This window comes from Zosterops lateralis (genome assembly GCF_965231275.1).
Source record: "Zosterops lateralis genome assembly, chromosome: 2".
NCBI lineage: Eukaryota > Metazoa > Chordata > Aves > Passeriformes > Zosteropidae > Zosterops > Zosterops lateralis.
The window spans coordinates 102,164,018-102,191,998 of NC_139763.1; the positions used below are offsets into that span (position 1 = coordinate 102,164,018).

Here is a 27,981-nt window from a genome sequence, read left to right on the forward strand (position 1 = left end):
AGGAAACCTTTTCAGTAAAATGTTCTTTCCAGTACTTATATTCTGGAAAAGTGGAAGTGCAGTGCTTGATTTCAGGTCATTCCCTGATTGCACACAAGGTCAATTCCAACCTTTGTGAAGAGCAGCAAATCTTCCTGTTGGGTGTTTGGGGATGTATTTGTCACAGGACCTTTGTCTTACAAAGGAGAGCTGTTGCAATTTACCCTTTTTGCTTTTAGGTTTTACCAGACATGAATATTATAGTGGCTGTCTGGCAGTCCTTTCTGAAGCAAGAGAGAGAACACAACGACAGCCCAGCAGAGAAGGAGGAAGGTGATGTCTCCACTGTGAAGGCAATGACCGAGACAGAAGTTGCTGAGCAGCATGGTAGGCAAAGCAGGTGGAGTTACAGCTTCTTATCCCTGTGGGAATGGGTGAAACCATCATCCCACCCTTCACTTCAGCAGAATCCAGATCTCACCTGTGTATTTACTACTCGCCTTTTCTTTGTTCAGTTCTTCAGGGCATTAGAATTGCCTGAAAACACAGTTGAACATATAGGCTGCCACTGCTACTAGAAGGTTAAGCAGTTTGACTTTGCTGTCCTAGGATCACAGAACGGTTAGGTTGGAAGGCATCTCTGTAAATCATCTTCCCTGATATCTCTGCCTCAACCTGGTTACGCAGGTCCATGTTCACACAGCTTTAGAACATCTCCAAAGATGGAGACTCCAGGACCTCTTTAGGCAACTTGTCTGGGTGCTCGATCACCTTCATAGTCAAAAAGTGTTTCCTGATGCTCAGAGTGTTCCTGTGTTTCACTTTGTGCCCAGTGTCTCTGCTCCTGCCACTGGGTGCTTCTGAGAGGAGCCTGGCCCCATCATCTTTGCAGCCTCACTTCAGGTGCCCATACACATTGATGAGATGCCCCTGAGCCTTCTCTTCAGTTTGAACAGTCCCAGCTTTCCTAGCCATTTCTCACAGGAGTGATGTTCCAGTCCCTTCACCATTTTGTGAGCCTTTGCCTGACTCCCTCCAGTGTCTCCATGTTCTGGGAAGTCTAAACCTGAGCACAGCACTCCTGGTTTGGCCTCCGCAGTGCTGAGAGGAGGGGAAGGAGGTGGTCCCTTACACCAGGACACCAGGGCCTTTGGATTCTTCCCTGGCAACCTGCTCTGCACTTGCACTGTTGAATGGGTCTGTTCCTTCTCAGATGCAGGGCTCTGCTGTTCCTCTTGTAGAGCTCAGCCCTCCTGCCCTTGACCTTTCCATGCTAGTAGCTGTTTTGCAGACCCAAAATAAAACTCGCAGGGAGACTGATATGCCTGAAAAATGATTGTGGAAGAAGAAGAAACTAATTATGGAAACATTTTGTTTAGGTTCAGATGATGCTGAAACACTGCTTCTGAAAGCTGCACTGCTTCAGGTCATATGTCTTTATCAGAAGGTTGTGCCTCACTTGGTAGCACAGAGCAACTTCGATTTTAGCAAGCTGCTAAAAGGTATGTGATGGGTATTTGTATTTCCTCCAGTGTTTTCTCTGTTTACAAAGTCCACAGCAGAAGGGAGTGTTTGCTTTTCTGTGGATATAAAGAACTGTTTTCTGAAAGTAGCCCATTTTAGTTTCTCGTTACGTTTTTATTAAGTTTTTATTGTTTGGTCTTAGTTACTGTTGGATTGCCTTGGTGGTGATTTTTTAAAATGTATTGTTGTTTCTCGAATCTGGGCCACAAAGATCCTACTGAGGCTCCAAGAGGCTCAGGCACCAGTGCTTTGTACAGCTGATGTCAGGTCAGAGGTGGGCAGCTCAGGTTCTGATGGCACTGCGAGAGCTCCCTGACCTGTGACAAGAATGAGTGAGGTTATTCATGAGCTGGTGATAACAGTGATGCAGGGATAGCCATGAGTGTGAAGTTCCATTGTCTGGAGCAAATACTGCCATGGTACCAGCATTAGGATTTCCTGTTGACTTAAATTCTGTACTTTGCTCTCCAGTTTATCCATCCTTTGTACTGCCTGTAGGTCACAGCTTTTCAAGGTTGCTGAAACTGATAAAAGAGATTTTATGACCAACGCTTTCTGCTGGGAATAGGTGATGGAATCTTCCTCTGAGGGCTGGATTCCCACCTTGGCTTGGCCAGCCTTAGTTGCAGTGTGTCTGGGGATCCCATGATATGAAGATCTGTGAATTGCCGGCTTGTCTCACAGTTGTGTTTTAAACCCTGAAACATGAGTGTTCTGAAATCTCAGAAAGATGGACCAAAGTGAAGTTGGTTTCTTGCTTTCACACCTCAGGTATAGTCACTGAAAAGGGCCTGCGGGAGGAGGTCCCTCGTCTTCTGCAGCACCATATCCTGAAAGTGGCTTTGGAACTTCCTGCAAACAAATTTGCCTGGTTCAGATTACAGGTAAGAGGCTGATGCAAAGTTATGTTCACTTGGTCTGTTGTCTTCAAATCTTTTCATCTGGCATCGCCTAGTTTTAAATTAGTCCAGTCATTTTAGGAGGTGACCCCTTTGTAAAACAACAGGAATTACAGTCTTAGCAGTAGTGAAAAATCCCTTCTGATGAAAGGTTTTTTACAAGGAAAGCATTTTTTGCCTCCCCAAATGAACACAGGAGAAGGTTGCTGTAGCTCTTTGTGTCTTTGGAGATGTTCTCTCACAAGTGAGAATGTGCTGATTTCCATTTGTCTGGAAAGCCTGAGCTGCAGACCAGGGAAATGAGCAACTGATGGGAGCCGTCTCACCCCTTCCCAAGAAGGATTCCAATATTTTTTAATGCTCTCCATAATTAGTGGAAACTATCAGGGCCCCAGCTCTTTTTTACAGCAGGCTTGTGAAATAAGAACTCTGTCAAAAGTTTGCTTGTCATGTCAGGACAAAGAAGTGGACCTGGCTTTCAGGAGGTAACAGGGATAGGCATGGAATCATTAAGGAATAAAATATGATGGATGAGGGAGGTGACTTTGTCTTGGGTCCTTGCAATAGTTGGGGTTTCTGTTACTTCTGTCTTCTTCTACTTTCCAGGAAAACATTTTACAAATGAGTACAATGATCCTGGCTCATTGAATGCAAAGTAGTGTAAATGATTCCACTCGTTTCTTGCCTTGGGACTTTTGGGCAGGTCTATAAAATAACATACTTACCTTACAGGTCAGTCTCAGTGCAACATAGTCCTGTACAGTGTTGCTGTAGTAGAGGAATTCTAATATATTTTTCTTGTAGGACATATCTGAAAAAGAGAAGCTATCTGGTGAAAAATCAGTCTTCTATTTACTGATGAAAATGTTTGTTACAAGTACCCACTCTCATCTGAAAATTTCCACCAAAGAATTAATAATAAAGGTAAGTATTTTAATTGAAATATCAGGATATTCACTATATCCCACTGGTCTGAAATGTCAGGATTGTAAATTTTTTTCTTAAAGCAGATACCTTTACTGCATGATTATGTGGTCAACAGTCTCCTTTCCTTTTTCCTGTGACTGTTGTTGGAATTTGCTGTCAGATAACCAGCTATTAATGGAATATTTTATGGAAATAAATGCTGTGAATTGACTTTCCTGCACCAGTTGATGAAAGAGTAAGAAAAATGTCTTTAATGTTTGCCCACCTCCCTAGGCTGAATTAATTCTGACACTATAATAAATAAATGTAGTTTGTGCCTGCAAAGGTCTTGACATTGATCAAGAAGATACTGCTTTTGATTTTTATTTTTTATCGTTGTTTATTTAATCTGTACTTCAGCACTCCAGCCTTGCATAAGCCTTAGCTGGTTTGCTCTGGCCTTGTGGAATAGTCCTCTCTGTAGCTGTCTGATAAAAGCTTTGCTGCAAGGAATACTTCATGTCTTAAAAATTAATTAAAATCCCCTTCTGTACATTTAAATCAGTTATTTGGCTTTTCAGAAAGACTGGTCAACTACAAGTCCACAAGACTCCAGAGGCTGTTGTTTGTAGCACCTTATTAAAAGAGGACATCTTTTAGTTATCTAAATAGGGGGTAAAGATTTACATTAGGAATAAATACAACCAAAATGGCCTGCCAAGAGAAAGTCCAGGAAGCTGTACTGGCCCTGGACAGGCCTCCTCATGCAGTGTCCTGCAGTATTCATGGCACACAAATTTGTACCCAGCTTTATGCATTGAATCTTTGCATTTAGCTCCAGTCACAGAGTGCCATTGGAATATAGTTACAGTGATTGAATTAGGGTTTAGTTGCCCCTGATCCTTTGCTAGGGATTAAAGGCAGGTTCACTTGGTCTGCCAGTATTGAATGTCCCAACCAAAAGCTGCTCAAAATGTGCTATTTTTCTGGTGGTTTTGGATTCTTTTGCCAAGTGGGAACATGGACTGTCTCACTTGTTCTTGTGTTCACTTTCCACTTCAGTCCATTGCATTTTTTCTGAAGGGGATGCAGGAACAGGGAAGTTAGGGCAGTTATGTCTGCAGAAAGGCTGCTAAGAATAGATGGTAAGGACTTATTTTTCTACACAGGGGTGTGTAACTGAAGGCTTGTTTTTGGATTTTACATTCTGTTCCTGCCTGTTTTTGTGAGAGCTACAAGTGCATTTCTATTTCAAGACTGCCAAAAATAGTCAATTACATTAAAACGAATCCTTTTTCCTTCATTTTTTTCTTTTTTTAAATGAATTACCCTGTCAGATTCATGTAAGCAGCAGTTATTTTTAGAGTTGCTGGTGTTGTACACAGAGTAAATGTAGAACAAATGAGTTGTGATAGCTTCCTTTTATTTTGTGTGTGGAGAGGAGCAAAAGCACAGATTGATCCTGTGTAATTGCATAATTTAATGTAGGTGCCAGAGTCAGAAAGCTGGGCAAGGCTGAAGCACAGGGTCACCAAGCTCCTAGTTTGAGTGCCTGAGGTCAGAGCCTGAATTTAGAGAGCAGGAGAGTGGAGGAAATTTCTAGATATGTCAAAGCCTCATATGTCTCTTGGGTGTGGTATATTTGGGTCTACGTCACACCCCCAGCAACTTGCACGTCTGTCTGGGCCTTGCTGTGGTCACAACCCACTGCTCATTTATGTGACTGCTTATCCATCTGCCTAATTGTTTTAAGTACAAGTAACCTGACTCAGGTTTAATTTAGCAATGATTTTCTTTATGTTAGATCAGTAGTTTTGTAAAACTCTCCTACAGGCTATTTTTAAGGGGGTTCTTTTTTCTGCCTCTGATGATATAAAGATGTACAACACTCTGAAAGCAGTATAACCTGCTTTCCAAACATTATAGAAGTAAGATTTTTATTGTCCACTATGCAGTTGAAGTCCCAGTAGTGAGTGGGAATAAAAGGCCTCTTGAGCTTAGGGGGTGAGGAGAGTGACAGATACTTTTTTTCATCAACCTGCTCTTTTCTTTCCCAAAAGAAGGAATCATGATGTTACTATACAAAAAGATCTGTATCTCTTGGAGTTTTGAATTTTAGGTGTTTTGAGGTTTATTTACACACCTCCCCCTTTGTTTCCTGGACAGGTTTTACGTGACAGTGGAGTGTTTGAGTACACATGGAAGGAACTTTCAATTTGGCTGGAACATTTGGATAATACAAAAGAAGACCAGAAGGAAGCAGTGATTCAGTTTTTGGAAAGGGTAACAGTGTTCAAATTAGCTGGATAAACAATGCAAAGAATAGTGTTAGTGGGAATTAGAGATTTTGTTGCTATTGTTGAGAAACCTGTCAAAGACCAGGGAATGTATTCTGAGAAAAGCATTGTTTGGGATTCTTTGTACAGAGGTGGCATCATTCTTGTCTTAAATGGGAGGATAGCAAACTGATTTGCAGGAAAATGAAATCCAAAAAGATCAGTTATTATTACAGCATTGTTGGTATAAGTGTAGAGTGTTGTATGTGTTTTACCTCCTCTCTAGGTGCCAAAATTATCAGACCTCAGTGAATTGTGATCTTTTACAAGGAAAGCTGACACTTCCTGTTTACTCTTCAGGATGTTGAATGCCCGGTGCTTCATTTCGAGTGCAGTCTCCCCAGGCACTCAGTCTGTTGTAGCAATCTGGATGCCAAATTGCAGTGGACCTTTTTTCTTTCCATCAGTGTCCCCTATAGAGCAGGAACCATAGACAGAATCCTGCAGAAGTGATATGGAAGTTGTCCTTCTAAAACCTGCCCAGCTTCCAGCCACTTTTTGCACACAGTCTTTCTTAGCAATATATGCCTCCTCTGCACTTGACAGCCAGTGCACTTACCTTTCTCTCCACCTTTGCTGACAGGTCCTTCTGAAGCTGGTGACAAACCCCTATCCCTACACAGACAAGGCAGCAGACTTGGTTCAGGAAGCCAGCATGCTCCAGGTTGCTGCATTTAAACAGGACTCTGATAACATCAGCATCCCCATCTCTCACATTGATGGTATGTGGTAAACCCTCAACAACAGAGTTCCACAACTTGAGGCTACATTTTTTAGCCCTAATAAACAAACTGGGCATGGATAACTATAGAAATCCTGTTAGGTAAGGACCTCCAGGATTCAGCCCTCCACATGAACTTGGTATCAGAAGTAGAAATTGGAATTGCAGTTACCACTTTACCCCCGAAAGTAATTTCTGATGTGGTTGTGCCACTTTAACAGTATTTAAAATCTCTATTCATGCTCTTGCAGCAGCATTTTTGAACTAAAATAGAAAGTTAGTCCTTCTATCCAGGGCTGTTTATAGAATCATGGAATCCCAGAATGATTTGGATGGGAAGGCACCTTAAAGCTTATCAGTTCCACCCCATGCTATGGGCAGGGTTGCCTTTCAGTAGCCCAGGGTGCTCTAACCCCATCCAGCCTGGCTTTGGACACTGCCAGGGATCCAGGGCCAGCCACAGCTTCTCTGGGCAGCGTGTGCTGGACAGCAGGATTGAAAGGCAGAGTGAAGTTCAGCTGTGACTTTTGTGTTGCGCTTAACATTGTATTGCATGACAGGTGTGGCTTTCATCCTTTCTTGGATTTTTTTTTTGGAGGAATTAAAAAAATGCCTTGTATTCCTGGAGTGTTGCATTCTACATCTGTTGTTTTTCCAGTTAGTCTGGATCCTCTGCTTAGATTTTTTTTCTTTGCTTATTAGATGTCCTGGATATGGTGGATGTCCTGATCGAGGGCAGTGATGGTTTAGATGAAGAAATTGGGTTCTCTTTAAATGAAGACATGATTATCCAAACATTTCCCTTCAGTGCTATTGTCCCTGCTGCGTTAGAAGCCAGGAATACACTGTTGCTTCAGTCTGAAAGTGGAACAGGTACAGATTTTTTGGTTTTATATGTCATTTCTAACAGTGGAGTGAAAGTGGCATCATTTTTACCCATTTTTAATAATTGTTTTACAATTTATCATTTTTTAGCTTGAGACATTTTATTACCTTCCCTTCAAGCAGAAGGAGGTTCAGATCCATGGTGTTTCTTGCTCAAGAGAGGCACTGAAGCTTTGTAGGTGCTTCTGCCCTTTTTCCCTGATGCTAGAGAAGATACACTGTCCCTGCATGGACAGTCTTGGTCTGGAGGTGGTTGGCTTCAGTAACACAGTGTTTTAAAGGACAGAGTGTGGAGACCAGGAGAGGAAGGTGGTTTCTATGGCTGTAGGAAGCTCTTCCCGAGATCAGGGAGAAAGGACTGCACTGTTAAGTAGGAAATGGATGCATTTTCCAAAGAAAACTTCTTCAGAAATGAAGCCCTGGTTGCAAAGTTCTGCCACCTACTTGAAGAAAGCCCTGGAGTCACAGGGACATCAGGTGGGCTTGGAGCAGGATTTGCCAACTCCACAGCACCTCGCTAAGTTCTCTGTGTGTATTTAGTGATTGAGTAGCACCAGGGGTGGACTGAAAGTCCCAGTTCTGAAAGACAATTCTGTTTAACTTGTACACGTTAACTGGGGTGTGTGCCCCCAGTACAAATCAGCTCTTCGCTGAGGTGGTGCTTGGCAGGGGTCTTTTCCTGTTAAAATACAGGCATGTTTAGCACAACACAGTGAAAGTGAAAGAACTAATATGTGGAGGATTTTTCGGGTATCTCAGTGATCAGGAACATTTGTCTAGGTTACTACAAATACTTTTTGATCTTATTCTGTACTTTTCTGAGTGATGCTTTATGGACTTCTGCCAAGGCCCAAAGGAAGAAGGGTTGCCCCAATGTCTGTGCTTATGTTAATAGTCTAATTTATTTTTGCTTTTCTAGGAGCAGACATTGTGGAGTACCTTGTTGCTGTTTTCACTGACCTCCTGCACACTCAGAGAGAACCACTTGCTCTCTGCTTGATGCTCCAGCTCTATGATAAAGATCTCAAGTCCCTGAAAGTTGCTAAGTATCCTCAGCTCTACCAATTCAATCAATACTATAAACTCTGGATACCCAAGCAATCTCAGGAACATGTGGTATGGAATACCTAAGTCACTGAATTATTGAGCCAGTATTCCTATAAAAACCTCACAGTTTATAGAGGTTACATTTCCATCAGAAAAGAGCATTTTTATTGAGCTAATTCTGTATTTCTTGATGATCATGTTGGGACACAAATTTGCTCTAGGGCATTTCTCTGATGACACAAGAGGTCTTTGTGGTTTCTGGGAGGTGGTACCAGGGTTCAGGGGTCATACACAGACTCCTGACCAGGCACAGCAGAGCCTGATGTGTGCTGTGGCCTCAGTTCACAGTGCCTGGAGTTCCCCCTGGGTGGCTTGGGGGTCACAGGCCCCCTGGGCTGGGTTTGGTGTAAGTTTTTCTGTAAGGGCAGCAGTGAACACTAGAGATACCCCTGGGGACACTGCTGACAGCTCTGTTCTAGCAGGACTGCACACTCGTGCTCCTGGAGCTTCAGTCTGGGTTCAGCTCAGAGCTCATCTCAAAACAGGTTGTTGAAGAGATTTTTGTTTCATACTCATCATTGTTCTTCTCTTATGCTTCTTTTTCACTTTAAACAGTTTAAAACCCACAAGGAAGTAAATGAAGAACCTACTGTGGCACTGGATTCTGTATTTAGCACTTTGCTAAAGAGAGCATATGAGAGAGGAAGCAATACCTTATTGGAAGATGGTGTTCAGACAAAATTGAGAGACTTGGCTTCCTTGGCCCCACCTGACCAGCTGTTGTTGGGAGTAAAGCATGTGCTGCTATACCTAAAATCCACAGTGGAGAACTTCAGCAGTGTAAGAGCAATATTGTAATACTATTGTGGTTATGTTTGGTTTATTTTAATGTAGAAATGACTTGGCTGTTAAAACTTAGGTTCCAGTTCTGTAGCTCTTTTCTCTGTGCTTGGCTGAGGCTACTGAGCACCATACAAAACTGCACCTAATTTGTTAACAAATGTCAGTTCTTCTGATTATTGAGGAGTCTTGGATTTACTTTGCATGGGTTACCTTACTGATCAGTGCGAGTGCAAATAAACTTGAGATTTTAATCCAGCTCCTTGGTCTCCCTAAGAAGCCTTTCTAGAGAGTTAAAATTCACTGGCCTGTGTAACTCCAAATGTCTCAGTATAAATGAAAATCTACCAGTATTTATTTGACAACATGACACTTCTCTTACAATCAGGTTTCTACATAGGGAAGTGGTTCCATTCCATAGAAAAGGTCATCATCTAAGTAGTTCTTAGTTAACTCTTCTTGTTGGATAATTACCCTTCTACTCTCATTCTTCTCCTGCCCATCCAAAATGTCTTTTTTTCATAGCTTGGTAAAACTTTGGCTCCTCAACTCATTGACCTCTATGTGGACATGCTGAGCATCTTCTTGTGCCGGGGCAATCAAATAAAACTGGATCGTCAACAGAAACGGGAAGAGGATCAGGCTGAGTCGGATCTCTTTATGGATGAGGAGTCTTTGGTGACAGAAGTGTCTTCAAATGACAAGGTACCAAATCCCTTGATACAGAGGCACTTGTTAGTAAACTTTGATTGTTTCTCTAGGGAATAGTTTTGCTGAACAGTGAAGTGCTCTTAAGGTCTTGGGGGACAATGTAGGAGCATAGACTGTGTGGTCCAGCAGTTGCAAAACTACTGTCTGGAGATGTGACCTAGCTGCATCACCCACAGTCTTGCCCTGAGCTGGAACACAGTCAGGAGAGGTCCTGAAAGACATCACCTCTGCAGAAAAACATGTATTCCCTCAGCCCTGTGTAAAACCTTGTTGTGAAAATTATGTACTTGAGGAATGAATTTTTCCCTATCTTTCATCTGTTCTGTGAATTTGTGGAGATTAAAATGTGTTGATGAGCCCCAGAATATTCAGTTTTCCTCTGGAGATGGGCTTAGACATGTCTAGAATGTTCAGTATAACTGCATAAATCCCACAGCATAAATGTTGGGAGAATGATCTTTATGTGCTTGTAATTCAGTATTTTATTTTTTATCCTCTGGCCAGCTAGTAGACAATTTCATGTTCAATAATTGTAATTGACTAGCTGTGGAAAATGGGCCGATGAATGGGTTTCTTTTTTACCCTGTACTGTGATTATCCATTCAGAGATACTGTTACCTCTGTTTGTTACAGACACTGGAGGATACACTTACCTTGATTTTCAGACATCCTACACTGGAGAGCTGGTTCCTGGCCTTGGAACTGCGCTCTATTCCTCAGCCGGGTTTGAACCCTGTCACTGTGAAGCTCCTGTCAGCTCACCTCAATTCCGGGGTTCTTCAGCTGCTGAAAACAGCTGCCCCCATCCTGCAGAACATCACAACAGATCACAGACATGTGTTGTCCAAGTATTTCGAAGCTATCACTAAAAGTGTCCTGGAGGAGCTGCAGACTGTGGGGAAGGACAGAAGCCAGGTCTATCCCAGGAAGTCTCACCAGCTGCAGGCTTTGGAGGAGCTGCATATGTACATGACTGCAGCTCAGCTGAAGGAGATCACTTTAACCATACTGCAACTTCCTGAGATGAGCTTGACTGCTCAGAAATCTGAACAATCCCCTAAAAAAGGGAAACAGTTAAGCTTCTATGGACAAATTTTGGTGCAGCTTCTTACAGAAAGCTACCAAAGGCATCCACAGCAAGGAGAGCTTCTGCTATCCACAGAGCACATTAAAGCTTTGGGGAAATTGATGTCAGAATCGGCCAGCAAAGATTTGGAGAAAGTTTTCCTTCAGGCTCTCCAAAGTGAGCCAGTCCTTGCTCTGGCAGTTGGTGTCGAGGTGCAGGCTCACTGCCTTGCCCAGTGCTCACACACCTCCCTGGCCATTGTGGCCATGCTGATCCAGCACTCCAGGACTCACCTGCTGCAGTTTGAGCTCTGGTGTCTGAGCAGTGCCACTGGGAAGTACCTCAGGAAACACATGGAGAGCTTTCTTCCACTCATTAATGTGTATTTGCAATGCAGAGACCAGTATGGTTTCAGCCGACCTTCCACAGGTAAAGGCACCACTGAGTCCTGCTTGTGATTCAGGAGGCCAAATTCCCTGTTTGGGTACTGCTGGCCTTGGTCTTGGGGTCTTCACACAATAGATAAATAGAACAATAGATAAAGGTGATAAAACTTAGATGTCTGACCTCTAATGACCATCTTGGAAGTACCTCTGCAGCACTAAAGGTGAAGAGCTGTTCTGAGGGTTGGCTGTTAGACTGAAGCCAAGTGCTCTTACAGTTACCTCTGCCCAGATTTCTCTTTTGAAGCCCTTATTTAATGTTTAGTGCATGTGAAAATCAGTTTGTGCCTCTCTTGGTTTAGTACAAGAGGTAAAACCTTTTGCTCAAGCATGGAAAGAAGAGTGTCTGGAGTGTGCAATGCCACAGTCAGATGGTTTTTGCAGAACCTGAGCTTTCACTTCTACAGAGTCCAAAGATTTCTTATAAAGCAAATCTCCAGCTGCAGGCTGGCTACAGTAATGCCTTCCTAAGCTGGCAGTCCAGAACTTTCCAAACCCATGGCAGTGTTACATTTACGGACAAATGTGTTAAATTCTCTACCAGCAAAACAATGAGTTAGGATTCAACTGGGTAGAACAGGATCACTTTAATTTCATTTCTCTTATTGCCCAGAAGTGTAAATAGCAAAGGAAACAGGCTGACTGGGGCTGTAGCTCTACCTACAAGGTCAAGCAGTGATAAGACCTTGTCAGCACCCTGGGAAGTAGAGGATGGGTAAAGAAGTGAGCCTTTCTGTAGCACTTCTCTGTAACAGATGAGCAGCTGCTGTAGCACTATTTCCTAGAAATTGAGTAATCTGGGTCTGGATTAGAAAGTGATTTGAGATTAGTGTGGTGTTACTTAACAACTGCAGGTGGTGGAACCTGTGCCCTCTGCTCTCCCAACAGTTGTCTCGGCTGTCACACCTGTCCTGAGGAAAGCCCTGTGGAAGGAGCTCTGCACTGGGATTCAGGACACCGGAGCGTCGGATGAGGCCACTGTGAAGCTGCAAATTCTTTCAAAGTTGTTGCCACCTTCAGAAAGCAAAGGGCTGCACAACCTAATGAACCAGCTTCCTGCTGCTCTGGAGAGAGCAGGGAATGAGCAGAGGTGGGCAGTGTGTGTGTGCCTCCCTCAAGGCTCAGTTTGTCCTGGGAAGCACTATGATAGGAATGGGAGCAGTAACAGCATCCTCTCCTCAGAGAAACCATTACTTTGCACTTTGGCAGCAAAGCATCTTTAATATATACAAAAGCAAGTTAAAATACTAATAAAAAGCTCAATACCTATCTCTCTGCAGTTGGGCTGTGGCAGATGCCATATCCAGAGTGCTTAAAAACTCAGAGGAGCTGCATTCCTGGAGGAGATGTCTCTTGTCAGCCTGCATGAAGGGGTTAGTTGCCATGTACAACAGCAGTAAAGATGAAAGCAAGCAAGAAGTGGAGAGGTCCATGCTGCTGAGGCTAGAGGAATTACTGGTGAGACTTGTTATCTGCTTTGCCACAGTGGGACTGTGTGCATATGTGTGATTGGGCAGCTGTAGATTTTGTACATATAGATTGGGCTTGATTTCCTGTTTTATGGAATCTGGTTTCCATGGGCTTTTAATAGCTTTTGCAGAGTTAACTTAGTCCTGATAATCCTTTATATGAAGCAATTTTATGTTCTTGATGGTGGCTTCCTGGTAAGAATCCCCTTTGAAGATAGGAATTTAAGGTATTTAGGAGTAAGAAATCAAAGGTTACCGGTGGATTATTTTTTTTTAATTAAAAATGTGATAGAGATACTTCTGCCAAGACCCACTTGCCATGCCATCTGAAGTCTGGGGCAAAAATCTGGTTGATCATAAACAGAAATCCAGACTTTGATCTTGAAGAACACGACTTGATCACTCTCTCTCTACTGTTCCCGTGGTTTGAGTTGAGTAAACACAGATCACTGTCACACATAACACTGAAGGTCTCTGAGCAGTGAATGCCTCTGCCCTCTCACTGGCTTTTGCTGAGACTCCCTTGTAGGACCTGGCTGACTCTGCAGGCCCTGGGGCCACCTCAGTCCGGAGGGTGTTTCCAGCCTGGCAAGGTTGGCACCTGAATTCCCAGGACTGTTGGTATGTATAGCTGTCAGTCTTCTCCAGACTGACTGGTTTGTTGTGGTTCCCAGCTGCTCAGGGCACATCAGTTCTAAGGAACACCTACACCCAGCCACCCCATGTGCCATGTGCAAAGCTTGGTTAGCTAAACCACACAAAAACCTAGTACCCAGTCTCTTGTTTTGACTTCTCAAGTTGTGATTTCTTTCACACTTCAGGAGTTTGAAGAGTTTTGAGCCACTGGGCTTTTGGAACTTACAGCCCAGCTTGCTTTTTAATTCCATACAGCCCATATGTTCCCCTGCTCCCAGACCAACAAAACACTTGCAGTTTCCTTTGAACCAGGAGTTAGGATTGTTGTATCCAAGAGCTTTTCTCCCTGTTATCCTCTGGTCATCCCACATGAGTGTTTGGCTTGCATGTTCTTAGTGTGTCTCTTGAACAAAAATTGCTGTAGAAGCTCCGTGTGCCAAACATAAACCAACACCTGTTTTTACTTGCTGCACACAGTGTGTGGTTGAAGAAGTGGACCCAGATGACTGGTGCAGCCTTGTGAAGACAGGACTTAAGTAAGTATTTTCATCTTAACTTGATTTGGTTTTACTAAGTTCAGTTTCTTTGCCGAGTTCTATTTTTTAAACAGCTTTTAATTTCAAGCAGGTTACTTGGGTTTGGTTGGGATTTGACTTCTCTTTGATTCTTCTCCCAAAGGTACCGTTACAGAGATGAAACATTTCTAAAGGTCCTGAACATTGCCATCCAGTTGCTTTACAAGGAAGAATCCTCACTTAGTCAGAGGTTAATCAAGCTCTCCAAACTTCACATGATGGTCACACAGCACTCTCTATTTTTGTCAGCCATCCTGAGGTCAAGAGAAGAAGATAGCACGAATATCCAGATAAGAGGTGTTTTTAATCATCTTCTTCCCATACTAAACACAGTTAATGTTGTCTTTCTTGCATTGTATTCTCTCCATCCAGTAACACACTCACCCATGTAAAAATTTGCAGAGTTATTAATAGTTCCAGAATATTGGCATTTAAATTGTACCTCTGCTTGGATCAAAATGTTACATTCGTTTTATGCTGGTTTTTAAACACTTCTGTTTTTAAAACTACTGGAGAGGCGGGTTTGGGTTTTTATTTTGGTTTGGGGTTTTGTTTGTTTGTTTTTCTGGTATTTTTAATCCAGTTAAATCTTGGATTGATTCTTTCGGTTTCTGTGAGGCAGCTCATGTAGGATCACTGAAGTGCACATAGGTCCTGTGATATTTAAACCTGTTTTAAAATAGGTCAGTACAGGAGATTGAAAGTTGATATTGCAAGTTTTATCAAAAATGGCAATTTAACTATGTGTATTTCATGAATTGCAACCTTTCATGAGGAATATCCTTCCAGAGGAATATAAATTGGATGCTAGTTCGTGTGTAGGATTGGCTTTGTTTCTTCTTCACTGCCTGACCTTGAACCACATTTAATCTACATAGACCTCAGCTTTTCTGCTCTGTACAGAGGTTTAAGATTCAGTGACTGAAGGAGCTGTGTAAGAAAAGGGGGAGAATTCTCAGGGCAGCATGTTGATAACATTTTTTTTTTGTTTATTGATGAGCAACAGGTAAACAAGCTTTCAAGTTTTAAAACACCTGAAAAGAGAAGAAAGCTCTTGTGAAGTCACCAATTTAGTGAAATCAAAAATAAGGAATAGATTTTACTGCTTACTGTGTGTATGTGTCTCACCTTTAGAGCATATTTCTGTAATCAGCAGGATGGGTTCTTTGAGGCCAGCTGCAGTATTCCAGAAGCTTGGTGTCACGAGTGCATTTACGCAGGCTGGTACTTTAGGAGCTCTTCAGTTTTGACATGTGTTTTATATTCCTGCACATAACTAGGGTCAAAGGCCCAGGCATTTTCAGATACTGGGAGCAGAGAAATCTGGAGTCGAGTCTTGAGTTTGCTACAGACAGCCTGTTGGCTTTTGAGGAACCATCACTTATATTTTCTGCTTCTCAGTTAGTTACACAGCAAAGGTGTTTAATTTTTGTACCCCACAGGCCAGAGTTCCTGTGGCTCACAAACCACCTCCAGTGCTGAGCCCTGCTGGAACAATGCAGAGGCATTTTGATATTTACTGCAGCTGTGTGGCAGACTTTGAAGTTTTTTCTGTGAATTCTCGAGTCCTTGGGGAGGTTGCTGGGATGTCTGCCTTTCTCTGTGCATCTCCTGAGCTCATCCAGATGCCCTCCTGGGGGAGGAAGGAGCAGAGCTGTGGCAAGATAGGGCACAGCACTCCTTTTTAACCAGAGAGCGGGTGGGTACTCATGGAAAGCTTCTGCAGAGTAGTGTGTTCTGCACTGGTGACCTCACCTGGCTAAGTGACATATGTGTTCAGCTTGGGAATTCTGTTTTAAGATGTTCCCTTGAATTAAGTGCATCCTAATCACCCTTTAGTGTATTGGGGAAATGGTCTGTGGTATCTCTAGAGATAGATGCTGATGTAAAATGTCCAGTGCTCTGTGTGCATCCATTTGGAGTGGGTGTTGGGATGTTAATCTGTGCTCTGTGTGACTGAGAGCTGCAGAGCTCAAGCTGTGCTTGTTCCAGAGGCGCTGGTGGACATTCTGCTGACAGCTGTGCAGCTCAGCCCTTCTCTCTGTGAGAGCAGTCACCTCCCTGTGCTGCTGGGAGCCTACGGGGCCACGCTGAGCACCGTGGGTGAGTGTCAGCCTGGCAAAGGCACTTGTTTCTGCATCTTGTTCTTGCCTCCACAGGTCACTAACTTTGGGTTCAATCTTGGGTTTTAGATCAGAAGATACTGCTGTTGCTTCAGTTGTATGAGAAGAATAATCAAAGTCTTCTAAACTCCAGGTAAGCTGAACACCTTACTTTGTTGGACAAATTGCACACAGATAATCTCACAACTAGTATTTTTCAAGGGTCTCATTTTTAAATGAAGGAGACAGTGAACAAAGTCAGACATAATGGTGAATGTTGCTTTTGGAAACATTTTTATTACTTATTTCCTATTCTTAATGTAATTCTCTTCTGTTGTCCAGACTTCTTTGTGTTTGTGGGGTAGATGAGGGAATGTCTCATTTCTGGAGTCACTCACTCTTCCACTTCAGGGGTCTTCTCAAAGTTGGGAGGCTGAAATATAAGTCAGTAGTGGACTTTTCCCTTTCCTGTGCCCAAGCACTCCACAGGAAAGTCTGTTGCCAACAGCTGTGGTTTGGTCTGCCTTCTTCACATACACTTTTGTGTCCTGGAGGTAGGAGCAGAAATACCACCAGCAGTGCAAGAGCACTGGCTCAGGCCACTGAGGCAGGTCTGGATCTCTGTCCCTTCATGCAGCTGCTGTCATTTTTACGTGCTCTTAAAGGTTAAATCCATAAGTGCCTCTGAATGGGTACATTCTGACTTGGATGGACAGGGAGGGCAGAGTGAATGAGACACCCTCAGACTAAATTTGAAAAGCTTTGGGATGGATGGAAAAGATGTTGCCAGGGAAACAAGTTCTAGTTTCAAGTCCCACAGGGTATTAACTACAAGGGAAGACAAAATTTCAGTACTGATTGATCTCTGTAATTGCTTTTGGCTCTGTTGCCTAATGCATTTACCTTTAACAATGTTTAAGGATCCTGCTGTGGGGTCCAGCTGCTGTGGAGCATCACAAGACTTGCAAGAGCCTGGGGAAGTCCCTGTGGCAGCAGCCAAGCATGGAGGAGATTCTGTGTCTGCTGGATCGAGAGAAGATGATGAAGACGATTTTGTCGTTCCCTCAGCATCGCCGGCTTCTGCCATCACAGGTGCTTTTGGTTCAGCCTATTCATGGTTACCCTTTAGATATGCAGAAAGAGCCTTGAGCCATTCATTTCTTGCCTCCATGCAATACACTGCATTTTGTTTCCATCAGGAGAGCAATTTCAATTCATAGGAGGACTGGAATTAGTTCTTTAGGAGCACTTTTCAAATTAATTGCAAGATGTCGGCCATGTCTTGTCAGCAGGGGTGACTGTGCATTGCAAAGGTTGTCATGTGTGTGAGACCAGGATTGTACAGCCCAAGGATCCACTGGCAATGGGCTCTCCAGCCTTTCTTACAGTTTGCTGACATGCTTCTATAACTGTTGGTGCTGGTCAGGGGAAGTAGTTGTGGATATACTCTCATAGTGAAAGCCAGGTTTAAACACAAGCGTGTCTCACCCTGTGTTGCATTGTATTTTACAAGGTGTAGTATCAAGTGGTTTATAGAGGGATGAGGTGGTTGTGGAACTTTGAAACTAAGCTTGAAATTGGTGTTGTTCCTTACAAATATTGATTTGCATTTGGTTTCAGGGGATACAAGAGTCACTATATAAAGATGAAACAGTCAAGAGCCTTGATGACTTCTATGATCCTTGTTTTCTACTTCAGCTCTTCAGTGAACTGACGAGACCAGGTAAAGTGAGTGTTTTGCTTTGGTGTTTAGTATCAGTTGCTCTGCTGCAGGAGCTGCACCTGGAGGTCTGTTATCCCTGATCCAAGAGCTCATACCGCAAGGAATTTGTGCCTCACTTTAGAGGGAAGAAACAAACTACTATAAGGGCTGTGACTGAACTGGCTGGAGATCTGGCCTGTTACAGGCTGTGGTTACAGAAGAGGGAAACTTCAGCCAACTCATTTTCCACCAGACAGATGGGCATGAGGCCAGTACGTTTCACAAATAGGCTGGTGCTCTGAACAGTCAGCAGGTTTCTTGTCTGACATGATTAGGCTTTGTACATGCACATCCCTGCTGTACTCCATGGACATACTGTCCCTGGAGAGAGCCCTCAGAGGTCAAAGGGAAACAAGAATCCTAAGGGATTTCCTAACCAGCTCTCTCCCTATGTTGGTTATGGTTAAGTACTGTGTAGTTACAGCTAGATTTGGCTTTCCACAGCAATAATGTTAGAAGCAATTGATAGGCTGTCAGTGAAATCACACACTCACAGTTCTTTGTGCACCCAGACCCCTGCAAGTACAGCACCTGTTTGGCTGTGCTTAGCCTGTCCTTAGCTATGGACTGCTCCATGTAATCCTGGCAGCAGGAAAAGAACTGTCTTTAAGTTCTCTGAGGAGAAAAAGTACCAAAGCTATTTGGCATTTTGCCGTTGGAGGGATCTTAGACAATCCAGTTAATGCTGGGCCTTTGAGGTACACAGGGATGAAGAGCATGGACAGCTGGTGTCTTTGGAACCTAGTGTTGGTAGCTGGGAAAAAGACACTCTGCCACCACCACCCACCCCGTGGAGGGAGGGGTTTGGTGTCTGTTGCAGCTCCAGCAGCACTGCAGCCAGTCTGTGGCTGCTGATGTGGGAAGCACCAAGGTTGAGGGAATTGCTGTACGTCATGTCCTTGTAAAGTCAGTGGCTGTCCTGAGTCTGAACCTGGACAGGACAAAATAGCCCTCTTAGCTTCTCCACACAGAGTGAGAATCTGTGTCCTAAGAGGGGCATTTTTAAAGGGCCCAAGTGGTTTGAGTCCCAGTCCCATGGTGCTTGTAAACCATGTCAGCTGCTCTTGGAATTCCCAGTTCTTTGTTTATTTGCTCTTTGTCCTGGCTGCACAGTGCCATCAGAATACATAAACATGGACTTCTTGCACAGTGTTTAGTGCTCACTGAGGAAAAATAAAGTCTAGGGTTGGGCAGACAGCAAGTTCTATCTATCTTTAGCTCTGATAAGCATCTTGTGGAAAGCTTTTCCATCCTGGTTCTCAAGGTCCTTTAAACAAGCTGTATGTCAGACATATAATTAAATTTGGATGCTTTTCTAATAAGAGCTTGTTATTTTATGTTACTTGTTGAACACATTCTCCAGGGGCAGCAGGATGGAAAACATTACCACTGCATGTTTTCAGTGAAGGAAAGTTTTCCAAATAAATCTTCCTATGGACTGCTGAAGTGAGAACCTTGGATTTCATTCTGTGGCACTACTCCACAGTGTGAATGGTTAGTACACATCAGCAGTTCCCCAGAGCGGCCTGAAGGAGAGCAGAGTGGTGGCTCTGTGACAAATGGCAGTGGCTGGTGAGGAAGTGGAGACCCTGCTTTACCTGGCCCATAATCAACAGAGCTGGCAGTAAGAAACTGCCAGGTATGAAATTTAATCTTAGTAGTTCTAGTAGTTGAGAAAAAGATAAGAGAAAGAGCCCAGGTGCTGGCGCAGGGACAGAAATAATCTATGATTTTTTAAATATCATTTTATATATATATATATGAAAATATTTTATATATATATATATACACACATATATATACACACACACACTAGTCTGTGTGGGCAGTGATGGGGGAGGAAATCAGTGGACCAAATGTAGGTACTTGGCAGTAAGATTGCAGCACCTTCATAAGTAGCAATATCTGTTTCTAGAAACTTCCTCTTGACCTTCCATGTGAATGACATGAAAATAGATGAGTATTATTGCTCAACTCGCAGTACATGTGTAGCTGGTGAAATACCACTGAGTTGCCATTGTGCTCCGCTCCTGGACATGAGGTGGAAGGTTCACACCAAATCATTTCTAGCCATCAGTGGGTAGAAAGGGCAGCAACCCTTCAAAACACACAGAACACAAGCCTTTAAAGGAGAAACTCCAAATCCTGATGGCAAAATGCTGTGGAAGGTAAATGCTGCATTGAAGGGTGTGTTTCCTGTTTTCTCTTGGGCTGATTTCTGGTCATTGCTGGATTTAGTTTTACCCAGAAGGGCTCAGGGGTACAGCTGAGTACTTGGCTCAGAGCAGGCCTTACCAGCAGAGTCACTTGTGCCTGCACAGGGACAATGTCTGTGGTTTATGGCTATTTATGTGTTACTCTCCCACCCTTTCTGTAACAGAAGCTTTTTAGAGCTGGTCTTTCAGGCACCCAAAAACGCTCTGGAGAGATGAATTTTCCCTCTTGTTGTTCTTTGTACTCAATTTCCCTGAAACAGTGAGATTCAAGATGTCTTTACAGAATTTACCCCTAGCTTTGCACGGCCTAGTGGGCAGGATCATCTGTCTCACATAAATGAGAACAGCCCCATGAATTTCAGCTCAGGTTTCAATTAAATTCCTGTTCAGAGTGAATTGCTGAAGCCCTTTGTCCTCTGGAGGAGCCTTCACGTGCTGAGGTCACAGTTTGTGGGGGTAGAGCCAGAAATGGGTGCTCATGAACTTTTAAGGGTAATAATGCTGTTACACACACCAGGACACATCAGTGCTAACACAGTGGGTGCCTTCTGTTTCTTTTCCCCCCTCCCCTCACAGAGTGTGTGGTGGCCTGTCACAAGTTTGTGGAAGTCAATGCCCTGGGTCTCACGGTGGCTGCCCTGAGCAGCTATGACTCCAACATGAGAGCGGCTGCGTATTCTGTCCTGGCTTCTTTCCGATCCCATCTGGAAGGGGCTCGCTTTCGAGAGAAGAGCCAGGTAAGGCTCAGCTCCGTGGCCAGTTTGGCAGGTGAGACCTTGTAGGTCATAGACGTGTGGGAGAGGTGTTGCCATGCTCATCCACCTGCGTGCCTGTGGTGAGACAGCTAAGGTTTTCATCCTCTCCCCATCGATTCTCCTCTACTGCTTTGTGTTTCCTCCTGTTACAATCCATGGACAGAGAAAGCGGGAAATGTGTTTTAGAAATTCTTGGGAATTTTGCTTGTAGGAGTGGAAATCTCCATGGAATTGATATTTGACTTCTATGGCCTGTGAAATGTCCCAGAAGCTGATTTATGTATTCATGCTCCTGTTGTGTTCATTTGGGCTATGGTTCAGGCTTCTCTCCCTGGGCTCTTGCAGTTGCTGTATCTCTTGGATGCTGTGCAGAATGGAATCGGGCAGCCAAACCTCAGGTTCACCTTCTCCCTGACCCTCTACATTGCTCGTGTGGCACAGCAGATCCTGAAGCCAGGTACTGGAACTTCCTGCCTGTGTCATTGCTGGGGTGAAAACCAGAGCCTGGGGGAATGTTGATCTCCTCACCTGCTTTGTGCTCAGGCACTCTTGACTGAGCTTTTCATTCTGGGGAAGAGAAGGGGAGGGATGGCCAGCAATATAATGAACTTCAGAGCAAAGGCCTTCTGCAGTTCCTGGGCTCTTCCAGCTTGGAACACTGCACAGTGCAGCTTCCATTTATTGTTGTCTGTGGTTGTGGATTGGGAATGTTGTCCTTCTCCACAATGCCAGCTTTTTCTCTTCACAGAGGACCACATGTACATAAAGGTAAACAGATTCCTTCTGTCACACCAGTACTTGGACCTGAGGAAAGTACCAGGTTTTTTCCAGCTTTTCTACAGTTTTGATTTTGAGGTAAGAGTCCCATTTTAGGTATCCAGTAATTCCTCAGAAATTTATAGAAAAAAGCCATTAAAATACATTTTCCTATCAGTGGTTATTTAGAGACATCTTTCTTTTGTTTCATATTGGGATTCAAACTGCTGTTTCTGTGGGGGGGTTGTTGTTTTCTTAATACTAATGCACAATGAGTTGTGCTGTGTATGCTCTATGAGCACAATAAACAGAATATTCTGCCCCAGCTAGCTCACATTCATCTCTGAGTTTAGGTCAGTAACCTTGAGCCCAACTGAAGTGTTTTAGGAATAGCAACTTCTACAATTCCATTTGCACTGCATGTTTGGGCTGCAGACTGACTATTCTCGATGGATGTTAGGGATTGAATTTGGAAGGAATGGAAATTGAGAAGTCCAGAACAAGCTGTAGTAAGCCCTGAGCTGGCACTCACAGGCAACCAGGGTTTTGTGCTCATGGGAGCAGGTATTATTTGGAAATGTCTAAGTGTTTGGTGGTGGTATTTTTCTTTGTGGCTTCCAGTACAAAGCAGAGCGTGACTGGATCCTCAGATTTCTTGGGCAAGGGCTGCGTGACAAACATTGCTATGAGCTCTATGACTACCAGAGGATTTTCCAAGTCCTTCTCTCCTTTTTCAACAGTCCTTTGTGTGACGAGGGCTCCCAGGTAAGAATTTAAAAAGGAAGCATCAAAAAACTCCAAAGCACAGAAGTCTGTGTGGCTTTGAGATCTCAAGTAGAAAGCAGAAAGGAGCAGCTGACTCTGCCTTTGCCTTCTTGAAAACCAAGAAGGCTTGGGGGGGGGCGGGGGGGAGTAATTGCTTATGTCTAAACCAGTCACACCCTTATCCTCTGAAACTGGAACAGGTTGCTGCCATCACAGAGTCTCACGTGAGCACCGTGATTTTGTGCCTACAGTCAGGGCCTTTTCTTTTTTGGGGGTCTCCATTCCCCAGCCAGCACATTTGTTAGCTGAACAGCACTTCAGCAGGAGGGAAATTCCTGTGCCAGGAGCTCTCAGGTTTTGGAGCATCCACCCTGAGTATTTGAAGTATCAAAACCTTGGAGAAAAAGACAAAATTGTCTTGCTGCCTGAAGACTCCTTGTAAGAGTAGCACCTGTGGTATGGAAGCTTTGAGCTGGGAATGACTTTCCTTCCCAGGAGCTGCTGAGAGCAGCTGGTGTTCATTTCACCCTGAAGTTGGTTAGGTACCAGTCCAGTTTCTAATTCCAAGTTAGATAATTAGATCTTGACTGTGAAAGAACAAGTTATATTTTCTGTTTCAGTGTCGTATTCTGGACGTGTTACAAAGTGCTGCCCGTGTCACCAGAGCTGCCTATGAGCTGATCCAGGATCACAGCCTTCTCACATGGGTCCTGCACAGCTTAGAGAAAAGGTCAGCAGAGAAGTACAGGAGAAATGGAAACAACTTTACTGTCCACGGTAGAATATTGTGTGGCTGAGTATGAAAACGAGGGTGATAGGCAGGGAGCCAGGGGCACCAAGGGCTGGACTGGCAGAACTTGCTGAGCTCTGAGGTGTCCCTTGTGGTTTTGATGAAAACAGGATCGAGATGCTTTCAGGCTCTGGTACTAGGGGTGATGTTGGGGGGGTGCTTCATGATTTGGAAAACACTTCCTTGAAAAACTGAGAAAGCAAAATGGCCCCTTGTATTGGTGTCTTTACCTTTAGAATTTCAAAGACCCTCAGTTCACGTGCTGGCACAGGACCTGCTGCACTGGAAGTGGCACAGGACCTGCTGCACTGGAAGTGGCACAGTAATGGCTTTGAGCTGTCTAGAATGTTCCTCTTCCCCTTGCCTCTCCCTCACATATATTTACATACACCAAAAATCTCTTCTGCACAGAGCACCCTCACAGGTTCAGGCAAGTGCACCAGAAGTGCACTAGAATGTGGTCTCCTATTGTAGGTGATGGAATGGCTGCTGGTGAGGATCTGCCTTCCAAATGTGTTGTTTTTTTAGGTTTTTTTGTTTGTTAGTTTTTTGGGTTTAATGTTTTGCTTGTTTTTGTTTTGTTTGTTTTGTTTTTCAGGTTTCTGGAAAACAAGGTGATAAATAAAATTATTTCCTTGCTCCATACTCTGTGGATAACAAATTTAGGAGACAAGAGAGAAAACAGGAATCAATCCCAGGAGAAGAGGAAAATCCTTCCTATTCAGCTAGTAAATGAATTTCTGTATGTTTTGGTCACCCTAATCAAACATATTCGGTAAGTCCTTTGTTTTGTTCTTTGTTTTAGTCGGTTTGCATTTCATCCTCCCATCCAGTTTGACCTTTATTAAGGCCAGGAGGATTTCTTTATTTCTTTTTTTTCACCTTTAGTTTGTGTGTTGAGTAGTGAATTTGGATGAGATTTCTTTGACAGTAGGCTTTAGGTGTTGAGATACATGGGGAAAAAAAATAAAGCGTGACACACAGTTGCTGTCAAGTCCTACGCCCTTCATTCCTGGCCACAGTAAGGATTAAAAACTGTACTCATTAATTAGCAGGCAGGAAAATACATGGCACTTGTGTTTTCTTTTGACAGGACTAATGTAGATCTGGCCAAGCTGACTGAGTTCTTCAGCACCCTCAGGTCTCTGCTGGAATACCGTGCTGTTGTTGTTGAGGCTTTTAGGGAGATGAGGCGTTTCTCAGTCAATGACAGCGTCCTCTCCAGTGGGGAGCTGCTGCTGCTGCTGCACAAGTGGAGCCTTGTCAGCAAAGACCTGCAGCTGCAGGAGGACCTGCAAGCCCTGGCTCAGAAGTGCCAAAACGAAGAACTGATCAGTAAGTGCTACACTACTTCCAGGAGGGCATATTTTGTTGCAGCTGTTACAGACCAACAGGGAAACTTCTCTGGAAATAGTACTGATACCTTCTGCCAGATTGATGGAGCTTGAGGGAGGAGGAAAGGAAATGGCAAGGCATTTTCCAGGTCTTCCTTGTGGTGATTTCTAACCTTAACACAATTTGGAAGCTTTGGAGAAATACAGTTTAAAAAGGGGAAGAGCTTTAAAATGAACCTTAGTTGTAAATCTCGTGTCAGGCTTTGAAAAATTATATTCTTTCATGAAATCTTAAAAGAAAAAGCAGTGCCTGAAGGCTCTGTGCTCAAAAGTTTGAATCATTCTGCGTGTGGATGGGGATCTGAAAGGGATGTGTCAGTAAGTAAAGCAAGTGAAAATTAAATAGTTGACTTTTGTTGTCATCATTTTTGAAGAAAGGAAAAATATATCAGGACTTGTGTGACTTCTCTGTGAACAAAAAGTGCAAGGATCTTGGGAGGGAGAGGTCTTAAAACAACACTGATTTCCTGCAGCAGCAACTGCTTTTGGTGCACATTGAAGCTTCTTTAGGTTTAAGTGTTCTGTATCAGTTAAGAAAGTATCATGTATTTAAGGGATTGTGTAAAAGCTTTAGCTTTTCTAGAGTTTTTCCTCAGTCTTTAAAACTCCTCAGAAAGACCTGAAAGGAGTTTATGGAGTGATGGTTATAACTTACTCTGTGTGTGGGCTGTGTTGCTCCAGGCTTCAGGAGCTTCTCTCATCTCCAGGCTGGATGATCCAGTTTGGATTAGGCTTCCAGCTGGGAGTCCCTGGGAGCTCCTGGAGCCCCTTGGAACAGCACAGCCTCCATGAGGCTGTTAAACAAGGCTGGTACTTACCATTGTAACAACTGAATCAACACAGGAGAGAGCACCTTACTTGCGCAGTTTTGTACCTGGAAAATCCTTTGCAGTATCTGATGTTTGTTTGGTGGTGGTTTTCTTCTTACAGGAAACATTAAAGACAAGAACAAAGCTCAAGCCTCGTCTCATGTATATCGTCACACTCGGAAAAAGAATGAGGTGGAAGAAGATGACACTGCTGCAGATGTGGAAGTGTCTGAGCTGGAGAAATGCAGAGAACACCTGAATTCCATACTTGCCCATTGGGACCCTGTTTTCCCAGCACTGCCCTCCACACAGGGAGGGGAGACCCTCAGAGCCGGTGAACCCGGGGGCGAGGCAGTGGCTGTCACCTGTGCCTGCACTCACGTGGTCACTAAGTGGCTGCTGAGGTCCCTGGCTGGACAGAACCTCCTCAGGGAGCAGGACGTGTCCCCAGCACTGAGGTGGCTGCAGAACTGTGTCCTGCCACACCTGCCGGCCAGGCAGGAGATGCTCAGGGATGAGACACTGAGGAACGACCTCTTCAGGCTTTACACCCGGCTCTGCCAGGCCAGCAGCACCTCAGCTGGGCTCTCCAGGGAGCTCGGAGTGCTCAGTTCCATCATGCTGCAGCTCCTGGAGGAGCAGGGCCTGGCCAGCACCTTCCACGAGCTTGTGAAATCCCTGTGTCTGTCAGCAGCAACAGAAGAGGATGCAGACAAGACAGGTGGCTTCTCTTGTTCTTATCACTCATGCTATGAGGCAATTGTGGGAGGAACTAAGAAATTCCATGGCCTTTTTAATCCAGTAAACTAGTTTTCCCATATCCACCCAGACTCATGGCTTCTCAAAGCAGAAGCTGTGTCTTTGGTGGGATGGGGGCAGGGGTGGGCAGTGCAGAGCATGGTCACTCCGTGAGGTTTTCTGACACTACAACACTCACACTCCCTTTAAGAAACTTCCCTTTCAAGGACTAAAATGGAACAAAAGGTATTAAAAAAACTCAAAACGATTTCAAGAGGGAAAATAGTCTGCAAAAAACAAGTCCACTTAGGCCTGGATGCTGATTCCTGTTGCTGGTCAATGATAGCATCTGACAGGTCAGATCTCAAACTGTTTTATTTGACAGGAAACTAGTTTGTTCCTTCTTGTGAGTAGGATCATTAGCTTTGCATGGGCAAAGCCACTCCAGATTTTCCATCTAGGAAAAGTAGTTAGGGAACCATTTTAAAACATAATCCTGGAGGTAAACTGCTTGGCTTGGTATTACTGTGTGGAAAGAGAAGAATATCTGTTCTGATTTTTCTCTCTTCTTTCTTCCACAGCTGTTTTTGTATTCCTGACTTCCGTTTACATCGGGGACATGTGGCTTGGAGCCCAGGAGCCAGATATGTTACTTACCCATGTCAGATTGGTCTGCACTAGTGCAGATTATGAACTACAGGATGACTCAGAAACTGGGGAACAAGGAGAAGAAACTATTATGTCTCTTTGCAAAAAAATTTCGCTACATCCGGGCATTAAATCAGGGAACTAACACTTCATCTTTAACATTTTGTGCTCTGCCATCATCACTGTGAGCTGTGAAAGCCTCCTGACCTGTTCTCATTCAGACCTGACTGGTTTGATCAAAAAAATCAGTATTTTATTGCTGTATGCAAACTCAGGGGAAAGATTTTATAAACTATATAATTTTTTATCAACAACTCTCAGTAGAACATTAAAGCTCGAATTTCCCTTTTCTTGAACAATCTGAGACCCAATATTACTTATATCATTTTTATTACAGGCATTTTTAACTTTTTGTTGAACCAGAAAGACTGTTTGTGCATGTGTGTGTCCTTAATATCCATCCTCTCTCCAATACAGAATGGCAAAGAAAGGCTGCAGAGCTTCCTACAATATGCTGTAAGTGCAAATAACGAGGAGCCAGAGGTTTAGTCATGATAATTAACTATTTCCTGAAGAACCTGGTTGATTTCATGATACCAAAACCAGTATGAATAGAAGACTGAACGCTGGAGTCATGGTGGTCTTCTTGGGTTTAAAAAGCTTTAATGGCTTTGAAAGATGTTTATGTCAGACCTGGTTTATTTTTTATTCCCTTTCTTTTTAATAATAATAATAATGATAATAATAAAATTTAAAAAAAAAAAAAAAAAAAAAAAAAGCCCTGATCCATCACTCCATCACTGCTGCTGCGATGTGCAACAAAAGCCCATCTTCCCTCCACTTGGAACAGGTGAGAGATGGAAGGATGGAAGTAAATCCCAAAGGATTTTCTGCTGATTGATTATACACGAGTTTTATTGGGAATTCTCTGTGAAATCTGATAAATTGTTCTTGAATGTGGCCACGGGGGCTGTTGAACATGCCAGGCCAGGTGTGCAAACATGCAGTGCCAGAATGAGAACCTTTGAACTGGAAACCAGGATTTATTCAATTGACTCACGACTGGGTGCTGTGCCCAGGTCCTTTGTGCAGACACTGGGAAAAACCAGAACTGCACCTTCCTTGTGATAAGTATTGAATTTTGGGGGTGGGGTAAAAAAAAAAATGAGATGCAAATGAGGGAATTGCTTCTACATGTAAATATTCTTG

The 27,981-nt window shown here is 43.7% G+C and overlaps 1 protein-coding gene across 1 annotated transcript in view; it reads left to right on the forward strand.

Annotated features, from left to right (window-relative positions):
• Positions 1-27,919, forward strand: part of URB1 (URB1 ribosome biogenesis homolog) — a 39,489-nt gene extending 11,570 nt beyond the window's left edge. The window contains exons 12-39 of the mRNA XM_083855397.1: positions 219-366; positions 1,359-1,481; positions 2,275-2,387; positions 3,207-3,326; positions 5,475-5,591; positions 6,228-6,366; positions 7,068-7,238; positions 8,170-8,366; positions 8,913-9,137; positions 9,663-9,842; positions 10,482-11,343; positions 12,246-12,447; positions 12,638-12,815; positions 13,940-13,998; positions 14,141-14,334; positions 16,030-16,140; positions 16,230-16,293; positions 17,060-17,231; positions 17,760-17,862; positions 20,694-20,854; positions 21,218-21,329; positions 21,621-21,727; positions 22,250-22,393; positions 23,014-23,123; positions 23,782-23,958; positions 24,277-24,518; positions 25,508-26,107; positions 26,706-27,919. Of these exons, the coding sequence (XP_083711523.1) occupies positions 219-366; positions 1,359-1,481; positions 2,275-2,387; positions 3,207-3,326; positions 5,475-5,591; positions 6,228-6,366; positions 7,068-7,238; positions 8,170-8,366; positions 8,913-9,137; positions 9,663-9,842; positions 10,482-11,343; positions 12,246-12,447; positions 12,638-12,815; positions 13,940-13,998; positions 14,141-14,334; positions 16,030-16,140; positions 16,230-16,293; positions 17,060-17,231; positions 17,760-17,862; positions 20,694-20,854; positions 21,218-21,329; positions 21,621-21,727; positions 22,250-22,393; positions 23,014-23,123; positions 23,782-23,958; positions 24,277-24,518; positions 25,508-26,107; positions 26,706-26,917 (5,343 nt within the window). The 3' untranslated portion in view covers positions 26,918-27,919. The remainder of the gene's footprint in view (positions 1-218; positions 367-1,358; positions 1,482-2,274; positions 2,388-3,206; positions 3,327-5,474; positions 5,592-6,227; positions 6,367-7,067; positions 7,239-8,169; positions 8,367-8,912; positions 9,138-9,662; positions 9,843-10,481; positions 11,344-12,245; positions 12,448-12,637; positions 12,816-13,939; positions 13,999-14,140; positions 14,335-16,029; positions 16,141-16,229; positions 16,294-17,059; positions 17,232-17,759; positions 17,863-20,693; positions 20,855-21,217; positions 21,330-21,620; positions 21,728-22,249; positions 22,394-23,013; positions 23,124-23,781; positions 23,959-24,276; positions 24,519-25,507; positions 26,108-26,705) is intronic.
• The last annotated feature ends 62 nt before the right edge of the window (positions 27,920-27,981 follow it).